At 44.1% G+C, this 14,251-nt stretch overlaps 2 protein-coding genes and 1 long non-coding RNA gene across 4 annotated transcripts; 1 reads left to right on the top strand and 2 right to left on the bottom strand.

The window, feature by feature from the left end:
• Positions 1-796: 796 nt before the first annotated feature.
• Positions 797-6,852, top strand: LOC311351863. Its single transcript, XR_014636761.1, has 3 exons — positions 797-854; positions 4,394-4,666; positions 6,684-6,852. It is a non-coding gene; the product is annotated as an uncharacterized lncRNA (long non-coding RNA).
• Positions 6,853-7,332: 480 nt separating this feature from the next.
• isoc2 (isochorismatase domain containing 2) lies at positions 7,333-9,270 on the bottom strand. 2 transcript variants are annotated; one of them, XM_084472005.1, is made up of 7 exons: positions 9,242-9,270; positions 8,996-9,077; positions 8,630-8,754; positions 8,119-8,331; positions 7,789-7,859; positions 7,584-7,701; positions 7,333-7,452 (listed from the first exon to the last, which is right to left on the bottom strand). In XM_084472005.1, coding segments are annotated over exons 2-7 (594 nt in total). In that variant the 5' UTR covers positions 8,997-9,077; positions 9,242-9,270; the 3' UTR covers positions 7,333-7,386. The 2 variants fall into 2 exon arrangements, with proteins under 2 accessions (XP_084328131.1, XP_084328130.1); XM_084472004.1 differs by lacking the exon at positions 9,242-9,270 and having other exon boundaries at positions 8,996-9,218.
• A 602-nt stretch (positions 9,271-9,872) lies between these two features.
• foxj2 (forkhead box J2) lies at positions 9,873-14,166 on the bottom strand. The gene is made up of 10 exons (XM_084471978.1): positions 13,932-14,166; positions 13,310-13,641; positions 13,041-13,115; positions 12,829-12,912; positions 12,562-12,717; positions 11,927-12,407; positions 11,563-11,694; positions 11,367-11,468; positions 10,820-11,164; positions 9,873-10,584 (listed from the first exon to the last, which is right to left on the bottom strand). The coding sequence occupies exons 2-10, from the start codon at positions 13,625-13,627 to the stop codon at positions 10,478-10,480; spliced, it is 1,800 nt and encodes a 599-aa protein (XP_084328104.1). The 5' UTR covers positions 13,628-13,641; positions 13,932-14,166; the 3' UTR covers positions 9,873-10,477.
• Between the last annotated feature and the right edge of the window lie 85 nt (positions 14,167-14,251).

Below are 14,251 nucleotides of genomic sequence, written 5' to 3' on the forward strand. Positions count from 1 at the left end.
TGAATGAAAAAAACAAACAATAATTAACTATTCTTGACATAAGCAGCAAAGGAAGATTATTCTAGGCATATTTCATTCAAGTAATATACATGTCAATTTGATTACAACTGTGATAAAATGTGTGGAAGAAAGTGCTCTTTGTAAAATATTTCCAGAGTTCCAATATTTGAAGCCCATGTTGGGTCTTTTAACACGGGCAGGATAATAAGATCTTTAGGAGTCCACACTACCAAATGGCAACAGTTTGTTCCAGTAAGATGAACGTTTCCCTGGATCTGATGCCAGTAGTTATGTTGTTTTTTTTTATTTTAGAGACCCGGTCACATCCAATTCAAGGAAAAAATCCTTATTTTCGGTCTTTGTCCTCGCAGACCATGGGCATTTCACTTCAATTATTTGTCCTGATTGGATGGATCCATCAGGAGAGCCACCAAGTAAGCCACTGTTCGACAGGAACAGCCCCCTGGATGAGGAGAAAAAAAAAAAAACTTTATTTATACAGCACAGATATATAGCACATTTAAAAACAACAGAGTTGATCCAAAGTGCTTAACAACAATGACCACACACAATGAATACAATGAATAAAAATATAAATACACAAATAGAATGAAAAAGTAGTAAACAAATTAGTCAAGTAAAGAATATAGAGTGAAATCGTTCCTCAAAAAAATGAGGAATGAAAAATGAGTTGGAAATCGCACTTCCAACTCTATTGCAGATGTCCCGTCCCCTCCCCTCCAGACGATGTGTCGGGTGGTGATTGGTCGGTTTTGGCGGGCTTTTAAAAAACAAGATGACGAAAGCATGAAACAAACACTTCAATCGAAGAGTGGAGAAGAGAGAGATGGAAGGTAAGCCGTGTTTTACATACTATGTACAGTTTATGCATGTTTATTTTTTTCCTTTTGCACACTTTGGTGTAGGTTATCAATGGTACTACGACACTCATGTTATGTTATTATAACTATAGTTCTTGATTGTAGGCGTAGCAATGAGTCACCATTTGTTTCCCTTCGTAGACCTCGGAGCCCGTATCGTATAGGGGTCTCTCCGGAGACAGAGGGTCTTTTGGGACAGAGCCGATCCCTTGGTATTGCCTGAGAATATTCTTTATGAGAGATACAGGTCCTCAATTCTCAACAGAGGGTATTCGCTCCAACACTGACACGCACGTACACACTGACGCACGCACACGCGCGCTCACTCACAGACGCACATTTTCTGACACACACACACACACACACACACACACACACACACACACACACACACACACACACACACACACACACACACACACACACACACACACACTCAGGGGGCCTGGACAGAGATATATGCCCAGCCACTCACACCTAACTAGTAAGGGGTAAAAGGTGTCCACTATTCCTGTCTACTGTGGTCAATGTAACTATCCGTCTGCCACGGCATCCACAATCATCAGACACAGCAATACAGTGTTGAGCATTACAAAGCAAGCAAGCGTTGCGCACATAGCAGGGTTATTTGCACAAAAAATCTTACTATCCAAGCAGGGTAGCACAATATGATTAACAGTGTTGCTCTGTCAGAATCCAAACAGCACCTTATCACAGCAAGGAGTATCTTCTCTGGGCCCGCCAGACTTATACCACACACAGTTCTCCCTCGACTCAAGACAAACAGACATACAATTCTGGCCTCTTGCTTTCAGGACACACTTTTACCAGATTTTTTATTTTTTTCAATTCTCAGCGATTGTTCAATTTCACGTCAGTTACCCGATTATGCTTTTTCTTACCCCAAGGCCAGAATCATGGAGCGTTGGCTGTCCACCCCTTCCACCTAAGTTTTTTTTATACCTAAGTCACCTATGCCTATGCAGATTCAGCCTTTTAGACAATAGGTTCTGCTCACCTGTTTTTGTGGCCACGTGGATGGGGTGGTGAGCCTCGCGCCCACCGTTCGCCTCTGGCCCTCCCGGTCCCTGGCCTTTCCTCAGAATCACGTCGGGGTCACCAAATTGCTGTGTTCTTTGGAAAATTAGGATCAGAGTCAGGATCGCTTTTAACTCACTTTATTTGATTAAAGGTCCGGTATAATGTATATGAAGCAAAAGGAGGGGAATTGTACAAGCACGCGTGGAGATACACTTAGTAGGGCATTTGATAAAATGCGTTATCTGGAGCGTTCTGCCCCCTTGGACTATGTGTTGTGACTTTATGAATGGGTGGGCGTGGCCTCCGTAATGCGCTCTGATTAGCTAAGCATGGTGCTGAGCTCCCGCCTTTTGGATACCTGTATGTGTGCTCGGTGCTGGTCCCTTGTGGCTATGTGTAGGTATTACAACTTGGTTTCCGGCTTGATCCTGGCCTCTCGTGGCTATATGAAGGCATTACGCTTGTTTTCGTGGCCTTGGTCTCTGGGCTTCTCAGACACATGGCCTGCTGATGTCACAAGAATTTGTAGGTGTATGAATGGCTCTACACATGAAAGGATGCCTCCCTAGTTGCCAAGGACATATCTGGCCTGCTAGAATATGCTACAATGCTAAAATACGCTACACAACTAGCCTGGGCTAGCTGGCGTTAGTACGTTTGTAAATCATCACACCCCTAGCCTTAAGAACGCTTCTGGCCGCAGAGTTATAAGCTTAGGCTTTTAGCTCAGTGGTTAGAGCATTCGACTCCCATGCCGGTGTCGTGCCAGAAGTTGATTTTTGCCAGAAACTGATTTCCGGTCCGCTGATTTTTACATTGTAATGGCCCTTTACACATTATTCAAGCACTGGTTGACATCAAATCTTGTCAGTATTACTTTGCTGAGTGATATCAAGCCATTTTGAGGCAGAAACACAACTTTAACAGACAGTGCGCGCTCCCGCGGACCGGAAATCAGTTTCTGGCAAAAATCAACTTCTGGCACGACACCGGTAGTGTCGTAGTTCGAGAGGTGGCAGGTTCGAGACCCGAGAGCGGTGCGCAGTGTGTATCCGTGAGAGAGTGGTAGAGTGAGAGAGGTAGCGCGTCAGTCTTCAATTTCTGTGTTTCTGCGGGGTTCGTCTCCCAAGTGATGCGCATTTGTGTGCAGCTTAAAAAGTCACAAGTCATTACGACGCTGAAGTTAGCCCCACATCCATTGCAGCCCCACATTCGCCGATCCCGCTTCGATTCCACTTTAAAAAATGCTCGTTCCAGGGTGGGAACGAGCCCGCCGTAATATTATGGTGCGTCCCAGGCAACCCGTAACTCGTGATTTCACGACTTCATACTCACGACTCACGACTTGTTAGCGTTTCAGGCAAGTCACGACTAAGTTGACGATTGATAGCTGATAGCGATTGAATAAACATAAACTTTAGTACTCCACACTCGTATGTGTTTTGTTTTGATTACAATGTGCGGAATTACGTTACGTTGCCTATTCATGTCTATCTATGCATATTTTCTCACCGGTGTCTGCGGAGCATCAGGGGAAGCCATTGTTGTTTATGTTCGTGACGTCAAAAAACGAACTGGGAGTAGGCCTACATCGATCAGACACGAGTTCACGGGTCGTGAGTTACGAGTTTGACTGCCGTTCCAGAGCACTTTCACGGTCGTGAAATCACGAGTTACGGGTTGCAGGGAACGCACCATCAGTATAGGAGAGATTTACACTGATATAATTTAGTTTGAGGAGCTGAAATTGGTGTATTCGGAAAACAGCTGTGCTGTCATGAAATATTTTGGAACCAGGTTATTGGAGTTATGATGCAGACCCGTTTGCTGTTATTTATATATCGATCCGCAAAATGTCTGATCGCGAACAAGGGTTTGATCGCGAACAAGGGTTTCTGGGCTCACTGTGAGCCCAGAAACCCTTGTTCGCGATCAGAGGGGAGAGACGCGGTAATGAGTGTGCGTGAGTCTCTCTCTCTTCCCCCCTCGCCCCTCACTCTCTCACACGCACACACACGCGCGCTTGCTCTCTCTCACTCACTCACTCACTCACTCACTCACTCACTCACTCACCAAACAAAAGGAAAGTTGTGGTTATTTTGCTCAATTTGGTTGCGCCTCCTAGTGGACAGGTTTGAAATGGCGTTATCCAGATATGGTGTAATATATAACGCCATTTCAAACCTGTCCACTAGGAGGCGCAACGAACTTGAGAAAAATAGCCAAATAACTACACAACTTTCCTTTTGTTTGAAGTCTGAGAGAGAGAGAGAGATTCACTCACCACGTCTCTCCCCTCTGATCGCGAACAAGATCACCACAGAATAATCACCACCAACGGAGTCATTCATTTGGATCTTTGTATTTAGGCCTAGGCTATTTGATTTTAATACATGCCGAAGACGAATTGATATTGACTATAACATTGTAAATTTAATGCCTTAATAATTTCCTTTTGTATTCTGTTTCAGACCTAAAGGGGATATTTTCAGAATTTGTGCAGCGCGTTTCAGACTCAGTTATCAAAGGTATCTTGGATGACCTTTGGCAGCAGGAGGTGTTCAGTACTGAGGAAAAGAAGTCTGTGCTTCAGGACCAGAAAAACACAACAGACCGGGCACGGCGTCTGATCGAGGATGTGTGCGGCAAAGGGGAGACAGCAAGTCGGATAATGATCAATAGCATGAAGAAGAGGGACAGACACTTATGCATGTCCCTGCGTCTGATCCCTTCTGATAATATTGGTGAGTTGTAACCAGGAATGGGTTTTCTCACTTTGCGCACTTTATTTTGACAGGACCTAACCCAAACCAGAACAGCTTCTTTATCCTTTAATCTCCTGGGATCCAACCATTAATTAAAACTGCGCACAGTGATGAACGGGACCTCGCACCAACTTGCGGCCGCGTCACGTGCCGTCGTAACATGTACGCGCATGTCAGCGCACATGTTACGACGGCACGTGACGCGGCCGCAAGCCGGAGCGAGGTCCTGTTCATCACTGCGTGCAGTTTTAATTTTTAGCGAATTTATCTAATCTGTAGAAGCAGATCCGATAAATTGCCTAGGAGGAGTTTGTTGAAATACAAGGCGAAAAAGTGAAATTTTTCACCGAAAGTGAAAATGAAAAAATCCGACTTCTGGTGGGTTTTGGGGCATGGGTCCAAGAGGCTTTTCTGTAGGTATTGACACGTTGTACGTGCCTACCAAGTTTCATACATATTGGTGAAACGTGGCGCAGGTGCTGCTTTTTAAAGTTCCTGTAGGGAGCGCTATAAACAACACCATTTTTGGTATGTGAGCTACAGGCACCAGTCTACACGTGTCCTGTGAATTTCATATTCTTAACTATTACGGTCTCTGCAGAGTGATTTTGAGCCTCTGGCGGCCATTTTGTTTTACCAATTGACTTCATTTTACTTGAGCAGTTGGACCTTTGGTCCCCAACGGCCACTAAGTCGGTCCCGCTCAAATCAAACATTGCGTCTATGAACTGTGGCTATATTAGTGACAGGCCACACCCATTTCGAAGCCACGCCCCATTTGAAAAAAATGTTGACTTTATCTTGTTCAGAATTTGATTCTGAAAACTTTAGTAGAGGGGTCCAACATCATAGGAGTCCAATTCATGTAGATATATGCAATTTACTATTTTTGGGGTGAAAACCACACCCCTTTTAGAACTCAATGGGTCATGGGTACTTTCAACTTTATTGGACAGACTAATCCTTATGTCAGATTGAATATAATGGGCCATAGATGATATGTGCCAAAGGATTTTTGTCAAAGTCAAAAAACCTGGGATCCTTGGGCAATTTAATGTTTTTAACTAAATTCAAAATGGCGGGAAATCTGGCTACCGGAAGTGATAAGTTAGTATCTGCAAATTTGTTCATCATGAGGATTTGCATGTGTGGCCAAAGAGTCATGAGTGTAGGTCAAACCGGTGACAACTTATGCTTGTGTAAAGGTTGAAATTTTGGCATAGTTGGTATAGCGCCACCTTGGGGCCAATCTGAATTAGACGGCTAGAATATCTAAGTTACAGCAGTCCCACCAAAAAAAAAGTTCCTGACAAAGAAGAATAATAAACGGACCAATTAAAATAGTGTGGTGGTTAACATAATTCACCCACGGATCAATGGGTGGGGGGGGCGTGTTTAGCACGGACACTTTTAGGCAGACGGAACGACCGTCTCAGTTCAGCCTTGCTTGGCTTTTGGAATGTATGAGTTTTGAGTTGAGTTAAATAAAAACTCCATACTGGATACTCCGCCTCCGACTCCCGTCTCTCGGCACTACAATAGGGACCTTGCCGGTTTTGGCTCGGTCCCTAATTATTGTCGTTTCAGGACATTTGTTGACTGCATATCCAAAGCCATTCTTTCTACTTTGTTAAAGTGTTGAATAATGTGAGAGTGGGGCGCGGGTGTGACGTCAGTGAGGGGCGACATTGATTGTCTTCAGAGTTCGCGGGTTTGGAATAAGAAGGAATAAACAGAGTGTGTTGCTCAGCTCCAAAGAGTATTATGTTCGTGAGTTTTTGTCAGCAGAAAAGAGTGACTTTAGAAGCCCTGTCTCCTCGGACGCTACAATAATTATAATTTAAATTCCCGAACAGCACAGCAGCACTCATTTTTTTTCAATGGTAGTTTGATGATTCATTTTGTTGGATGAAGTCTTTGGTGTTACAGTAATGTTGTAATGAATTGACTGTTTCAGAATTGACTGCTGAATTGAATATATCTGCTCCTCAAACAGATCTGACCTGAGGAGAATAAATGGTGGCTCCAGTCTTGAGGAATGAAGAAAGAATTTTAAAATGCAAAAAAGTCACAACATTGTATTCACTGCATTGGTTCCATTCCCCTGTAATGTGAGTTTAAATGTCCTCCATAAGAGACATAAAATAAAAGTTTATAAATCTCTGCTTGGTGTTTTTTCTTTCATTAACATTCTAGCAGGAAGCCTTTTGGCTGGTTCTCAGGAGGTTAAAGCATTGTATAAAGGTGACTTGCATGCAATTATTTGGATCAAATTTGTCAAGTAAAACACTGCACCAATTGTATGAGTGACCTTTATTTTCTGTTACTGGAAGTTTATTTCCTTTTTTATGTCTGTGTTGAATTTAAGCATAAGCCAGAAGTGAAGATCATGCAGCCTTTACACAGGTGCAGCCTTTCCACCAGGTGCTAACCACGAGCAGAAGCACCTTCAGCAACAGACTCATCACCCCCCGGTGTAACGATTCCAGACCTTCTGTTCAAATGAAATAAAGTATGAAGGTCTGGTAGGACTAGGCTAATTTCTGCTTGCATCTTTCTGGAAGACTGCTCAGCCATCAACACTCGACACACATTTTTACTAGCTTTAGATATTAATGTTGAGTTCAAACAAATAAAGGACATGGTCAAATAGCAGCTTTTTATTGCTTTAGTTAGTGTTTGATGATTGGTTGGTTTCTCTACAGGGAGCTGAAGAACGCAAGCAGGCCAGTATCGGGAGAAGGTTGGGCCATCAAACTTTGTATCTGTCAGTAAACAAAAATAGAGATCAAACACATAAGCAGGCATCTTGCGTATGCTTTCCTTGCATAGTTAATGAATGGAAAATGTGGTGCGGCTGTCAGTTTAAAAAATAACAGCCATTAAAGAGACAGACCTCCCTAAATTTGGGGTGCTTGGCGTCTTGGACCAGCTGCAGCAGAACAGCCTCTGTAGTGGTGAGGAACGCCCCACTCTGCCTCAGCCGGGAGAGGGCGAACAGACGGTCCGTCTGGCTGCAGGGGAGAGCACAGTCATGAGGCCCACTGAGTTGGAGCTGCAGTCTGGTAACGCATGAGCGTTACCGAGGAGAATACAGGTACCTTCTGGAGGAGACGGCGTCTGCCACAATGTGGACCTCTATTCCCTTCTCTAGAAGGTCGAAGGTTGTGCACTGGGGTAGAAGAATCAAAATTCACTTTAAAATATGATTAGAAGCTATTTATTTCGAGGGTGGGGAGATGAATATGTTTGGCTTACATCACATGGTCAAATGCTTTGAATTGGCCACCTTATGGTATGGGAAAGCTTTTTCAAATTGCTAACTTTATTGTAAACATTGAGGTCATCCTATCAGCTAGAATGGTTAACAGGAAAATCACACTAGAATATTTTTAGTTTATGCTCATTGGTACTAAAGCCCTGGTTCTCACCGCAATGCACGCCTGGGTCTCAATCCCACAGAGGATGGCCTGCTTTGGGTTCCCCAGAGCGAGCAGCTCCTTCTCCACCTCCTCCGTCATCATGGTGAACTTGGTCTTGGCATGTGCAGTGAGACCTTCTGCACCGAGCTCTGGCACCGTGGGGCCCAAGCCCTTGGGGTACTGCTCTGTGACAATGGGGGGGATTCCCAGGATACGACTGGCCTGGAAGATGGGAGGAAAAAGTTAAATCAGACACAGACAATAGTTATAATACATTTAGTAATAGTAATATGATTTTTTGGGGGCTAAAAAGGCACACACTTATGCATGAACACATTAATGAAGCATATTCTCATTTGGATGGAATAATATGATAACAAATACATCTACATCCTATCAATTGATGTTTGGTAGAAGCATTGTGTGTGTGTGTGTGTGTGTGTGTGTGTGTGTGTGTGTGTGTGTGTGTGTGTGTGTGTGTGTGTGTGTGTGTGTGTGTGTGTGTGTGTGTGTGTCCTACCTGGAGCAATCGTGCAGCATTGTTGACTATGTTAGTGAACTGGAAGATATTGGGCCTGAATTTCTCCTGCATGTCACACAGCAACAGCACCGAGCCGTTGGTAGAAAGCCTTCCAATACCTGCCACTGATTTATACCAAATTATATAAACTTAAATCTTATTGCAATCATGTCTACTGAAGAAGATCATAACTTGAACTTTAGTTAGACATTTAGATTGTAGATTGTAGGCTTTCTATATCTATAATGAAAACAGCTGTCACAGATTTGTTGAAGAACACTGGAGTCAAAGAACACAGATCTGGAATTTTTAAAATGCAACACTACTACGTTCTCACAGCGATTTAAAGAGAGGTGTAGCACTTACTGGTGTTGTGTGGAGTGATCTGTTATAGGGGAGAGTTCAACCTGCAGTGGGTTAATGTTTATCCGCCAACAGGTCACGATGTCTACATGGGGAATAGACTAGTATCTTTCATCCTGGTTGCAGAAATTACGATTGTATGGAAAGATAATGTCAGTAGCATTGTTGGTCGAATACAACTAATATCTAAATGTGAACACGTAAATATGTATGCATTTTGAGGATGACAGAATGTGTTTTTACCCTTACCTCTCCCCCCCGTTGCCCAACTTCCTGACGGTAAACCCCGTCCCCATGTACGTGTTTAGCCAATAGGAAGAGGTGTAGCTGAACTCCGTGTATAACACTGTCGCTGGTTCGTCCGACCAAAATGGAAAATAACAACACATGGATCGAATGTAAGAACAACTTCATAATATAAAATTAAAGAAATATCTTGATCATCAAAGAATAAAAGAGGAATAAAAGAATATTTTTCATTTCAATATCTGTTGCCTGATTATACCCTTTCTTATAACATCTAGTGACTCTCTCTCTCAGTGCAAAAAACTAAACTTAAACTATTAATGATTGGACCACAATTCAAGTTTTATTAAAAACCCACTATTTTTATTTTCATTTATTTAGTAGGTCCTAAACCATTTATTATGTTTCTGTCATTTTTTCATTTATGTTATGTAATTCTTTATTGAATAAAGAATGAGGGAAAGTATAACACTTGAAAACAAAATGTAAGCACGCAAAGGCTATTTGTATTGTGTTTTGATGTGTTTTTATTTACATTAATCAGAAGCATTTTCGTTCCTTATGTAGCCTAACTAACCTGCCCTAATGGGGTAATAAGCTACAGATTACTCACACAAAATTAAAGTAAATCGTTTTAGACAAGAAGGCTATTAAAAAATGGGCTCTTTCTTTTAGTTTACTAATCAATTTAACTTTATTCAACAAAAACACAAATAACTTGATTGGGTAAGGTTCAATTCTTGTGCTGTGTTAACTGTGAACATTCACATTTCTAAAGTAAAATGCTAAACATGAAGTAAAATGAAGAGAACAACAAAGAGAAGTGTGTTTGGCTTGTTTTGTATTGTTTACTTTGGTTCTTTATCAAATAAAAGACAGAAATGCTCAGTATTTAGGACGTCTCTTTCTACACTATAACAAATACTCACCTCATGGTTGCCTGAAAAAGCCTTTATAAACCACCCTCCACGACATAGAAACTGATCAAGAAATCTGATTCTTCCCTGCCACAATTCTGGCAGAAAATCCTATAAGTGAACTGGACACCCAAACATCCCAGAAATATTTGTGGTATCCTCAAACAAAAATCCTCAGTCATACATGATAGAGTTACTGTAAAACATGACAACATTAGGGAGGCAGCTTCTGCATGACTTATGGTGTAACAGTCGGTGTCTATCTGCTTGCTTTCCAGGATCTTGATCTTTCATGTGGGTAAGCGTTCACAGACGGAGATGATCACACCAGGGAGTCCCAGTCGAAGTCGTCCTGGATCTCCTCGCTGTTGCTATGGAGATGCTTTAAGGGTGGACGTTGTCTAGGTTGGGGTTGGATGCCGGCTGAGGCTGAGGTATGACAGAGCAAAGGATTACATGATGAGTCATGTTCTATTTTATTACAACAACCTTTCTCCTTTTTTATGTGAGCCACATATAAAATCATTTCCTGTTTTACTGATAAAAATGTTTTGATCCTGAAAAGGGAACTAGTTACAGAATCTTTAGATCTGCAGTGTCCACAGCCAACAAGCCCATCTATATCCATACCAATACTATATAAATGGCTTTCTCCATGACTTACCAGTGCTAGCAGGCTGGGTGAACTGAGGCCTCTGGAGACCCTGTCCCTGGTGGTGTAGGGTTCTCCTGGGCAGCTGGGCTCCGTTGAAGGGAAGAGCCAGGGGTGGGTACTGAAGGGGCAATGGCTGGGTGAGGCTAGCCAGGGTAGGAGGTGGATTCATACTGAAGTGCGGCCCTTGTATGGAAGGGTGGATGCCAAGGGCCAATGGGGAGTTATTGCCAGAAGTGGACCCAATCATGCCCTTCTGAGTGAAGAAGCGGTTCAGCGAATCACATAGCGAGGTGAAGAGCCCCGGGTCCAGTGCCCAATCACAGAGCTCGGCTTGGCGCATGCTCTCCAGCAGGTCTGATGGCAAACATTGTTCATAATTAAATGCAACAATTTACAAAACAACATGTTTATCAACTGACCAATGCATGTGATAACTTTAGGACACATTCAAGCTCGTTTTAAATCAGTAACCAGCACTCTATCTACAACAAATATGAATAGATGGCATGCGTGTTTTCAAAATAAAGAACAGAAGAAACATGAACTGAACACGGACCTGGGTGGCTGGTGAGGTCGATGTTAGCCCAGTCCAGACCGCTGGCGATGCGGAAGCTCTCTTTAAGTGACCCCGGGTTGCTGAACCAATCAGCTGGCAGCACTGCGGACAGAGCAGGCAGAGAAACAAGACAGTGGTGTTTATATGAATTGAAGACTCGACCAGAGAGTTGACCAGAGTGAGAGATGGGACTAACCGTGTGGAGCAGGACGCTCCGTGTCATGTGGCGGTGGGTTCATGGGTCCAGGGTGGGGGGATATTGGCAGGAGGGTGGGAGTGTGCAGCGGGGTTATGTCATGGTTTGGTACCAGAAAGTTATTTGCTTCCGCTGGAAGACAATGAAAAGATTCATCATCACAAAGCGACACATAACATAAACGTCTAACAATTCAGGACACTGAGGAAAAAAAAAAAAAGCCCAAAGAGTCTGGGGTCAATACCCAGTTTCTGCTATTTACGTAGTAGTACGTCCTTAAGCTAAATGCTCCTGACAACTAACTTCTCTTAAATGACGTGAACCGGTGTCTGTATTCACTGTGAGTTGACTAGAGGTCACTTACAATGGGAGGCCCTTCTTCCCTGCATGCTTTTTGCCAGAGACTTGAAAGAGGTGCAGAGGTCCGGGAAGCTCAGGTCGTCGTAGGTGAAGCGCAGAAGGGGGTCAGCGCCGGGGGGCTGGTGAGATGCGGCGGAGGGGGGAACGCTGACGGAGACGTGGGGGACAGACTGATAATGTGGAGCCGATGAAGTGGCCACGGTGGGCACGGAGAAGGTGAACAGGGATGGGTTCGCCTGGGCGGCGTGTGAGGAGAGCGTGGAGACGGCGTGCGTGTACGTGCACGCGGGGGGAGACACGCACGCGTTGGCCCCCGAGAGAGACAAGGCTGGCGACGTGGCGACGGGAAGGCAGGGGCCCGCAGAGTCGGGATGAGGGTAGGGAGAGAGCGTGGACAAGGGGGAGGAGGAGTAGGACGTGGCTGTGCACGAGACGGAGGCGTTGTGGACTGTGGGGATGGTGACGGAGCAAGGCGTATAGGATCTCTGCAAGGAAAACAAAAGGATTATAGATTCATATTATAGAAGGAATATATAGAGGAATATCAGAATATATAGGAATATATATAGAAAGCTTTTATTGAGCCGCTAGTGCACTTGAAAGCACCTGCCATCCTGGTTTACTTCCGGGAAACTTTACCTTGCATGGGGGAGGGGAGAGAGATGCTTGGTGGGTCGGCGTGTGGTGCAATGCACCCAAGGGCTCCTCTTTGAGAGGAAGCTGGTCTGATCTGGAGACCGACAGCTCTGTAGGTGGGGTGGTTTTGTCTGCCTGCGTCACAGGTACATGCAGGACCTGGAGGGAGATAGAGAGAGAGTTAATCGAAGTAAGAGGAAGTCAATGAATAAGCAAATGAGTAGACCGGTCACATGACTTTGGCTATTAAAGACAAACGTTCTCCCTTACCTTTTCATTCTCTTCTGGATATGGACGTTTGGGCACCCTCGCTTGATTGACCTCTGAGGGTCCATCCATCGTCCAATAGGAACCCTAGGAAAACCGGATGAATAATTACAGGACAATAAATGTATATAGTAAGGTATAGTATGCCCTGCTTTATAATTTTGACCACCAATTTTAAACCCAGAGACACAAAAGTATTACAAATAGATCTTCACCTTGCCAGGGTCACTCTGTGGTCTGGGAACTTTTCTGAAGCATTTATTAAGAGACAGGTTATGCCGAATGGAGTTCTGTTGGGGACAAATAACATAAATCATAGAATTCATAGCATTCCCCATCAAATCAGAGCTTAGTCAAGCTGTGTGTTCAGCACAAGAAGGGTATAAGAAGAGAACAGTTTGTGACCTATCCAAAGATTATTATTATAGAATCACAAAGGTAATGTATTGAAAACACATAATTCATTAAAGTGTTGAGCCCTTACCTTCCAGCCCCGGCCTGCTCGGTTGTAGTAGGGGAAGGTGTCACTGATCCAGGTGTAGATGTCATTCAAACTCAATTTCTTCTCAGGGGCAGATGCGATCGCCATGGCAATGAGAGTGGCATAGCTGTGGGGGGGCTTCCCCTTGGAGTTACAGGGCGATGGGGAGGGCACAGGGGGCAGCAGGTCTCCTCTCTCCCTCCCTCTGTCTCTCTTCTTGTCCCTGTCCGCTCCTCTGTCCCGGCCAGATCGCAGGCTGCTGACTCCCAGCTGGGGCAGCCAGTCTATGCTGGTCAGACTGGAGTCCAGGTCTGTCGTCATGATGTGGTTTTGTCCTATAGGAGGTCAGATAAGGTCTGTCTTAATGAGTCTGTTTACTTTGTTTTGACCATGAAATGGAGCGGGAAGGCTCCCCCTCTCCCATGAAAGCCAATACGATCAGCTATTCTTGTTCCAGTTGGTGTCGTTTACAAGACAGTAAGTTGACACCCGAAGAGGATTTGCACTGTACTTGAAAATGTTACATTAACAAGACAAGGGGTAGCTAGTCGAAGTATGTACAAACTCCACACGTAGTTCATTCAGAGCTATGCAGCATTTGTTGTTGAGAAAGCGTGACTCTTACCTCTTTGTGATTACACAAGGCCCAAGGCCTCACACAGTGATAATATTTGATGTTGATGTCATCAGATCTGCACGAATCAAGTGTCAGCTGTTAAATCCCTCTTCTAAACGTCTCAAATCTCTTCCGTTCCCAGGCAGTCGATCTGTGCCTGGCTTTTTGTCATGCTTTTGCTTTTCAAAAGTTTGTTTTACTTTTCAAGAAACAAAAAAAGTTATCGTAGGCAGCTTCCTTTTTCTCTCCCTCCCTCTCTTCAACCCCTCCCTTTTTTTCAGTCTGTCCCAGAATAACGTCACACTCTCCGCCCTCTGGGTGACATCAGA

The sequence above is a fragment of the Micromesistius poutassou genome, assembly GCF_964030765.1.
Source record: "Micromesistius poutassou genome assembly, chromosome: 8".
Taxonomy (NCBI): Eukaryota; Metazoa; Chordata; class Actinopteri; order Gadiformes; family Gadidae; genus Micromesistius; species Micromesistius poutassou.

Bases quoted from the DNA above. Each gene is read 5' to 3' on its own strand.
- isoc2 (XM_084472005.1), bottom strand. The intron at 8,332-8,629 runs GTAGGACACACA...CCCATCTTCCAG, and splicing joins ATGCTGCACGATTGCTCCAG to GCCAGTCGTATCCTGGGAAT. The intron at 7,453-7,583 runs GTCTGTCTCTTT...GTTTACTGACAG, and splicing joins AGCACCCCAAATTTAGGGAG to ATACAAAGTTTGATGGCCCA.
- foxj2 (XM_084471978.1), bottom strand. From the start codon at position 13,627: ATGACGACAGACCTGGACTCCAGTCTGACCAGCATAGACTGGCTGCCC. The intron at 13,116-13,309 runs GTAAGGGCTCAA...TGTCCCCAACAG, and splicing joins GAGCAGGCCGGGGCTGGAAG to AACTCCATTCGGCATAACCT. The intron at 12,408-12,561 runs GTAAAGTTTCCC...TTTTCCTTGCAG, and splicing joins TCTCCCCTCCCCCATGCAAG to AGATCCTATACGCCTTGCTC.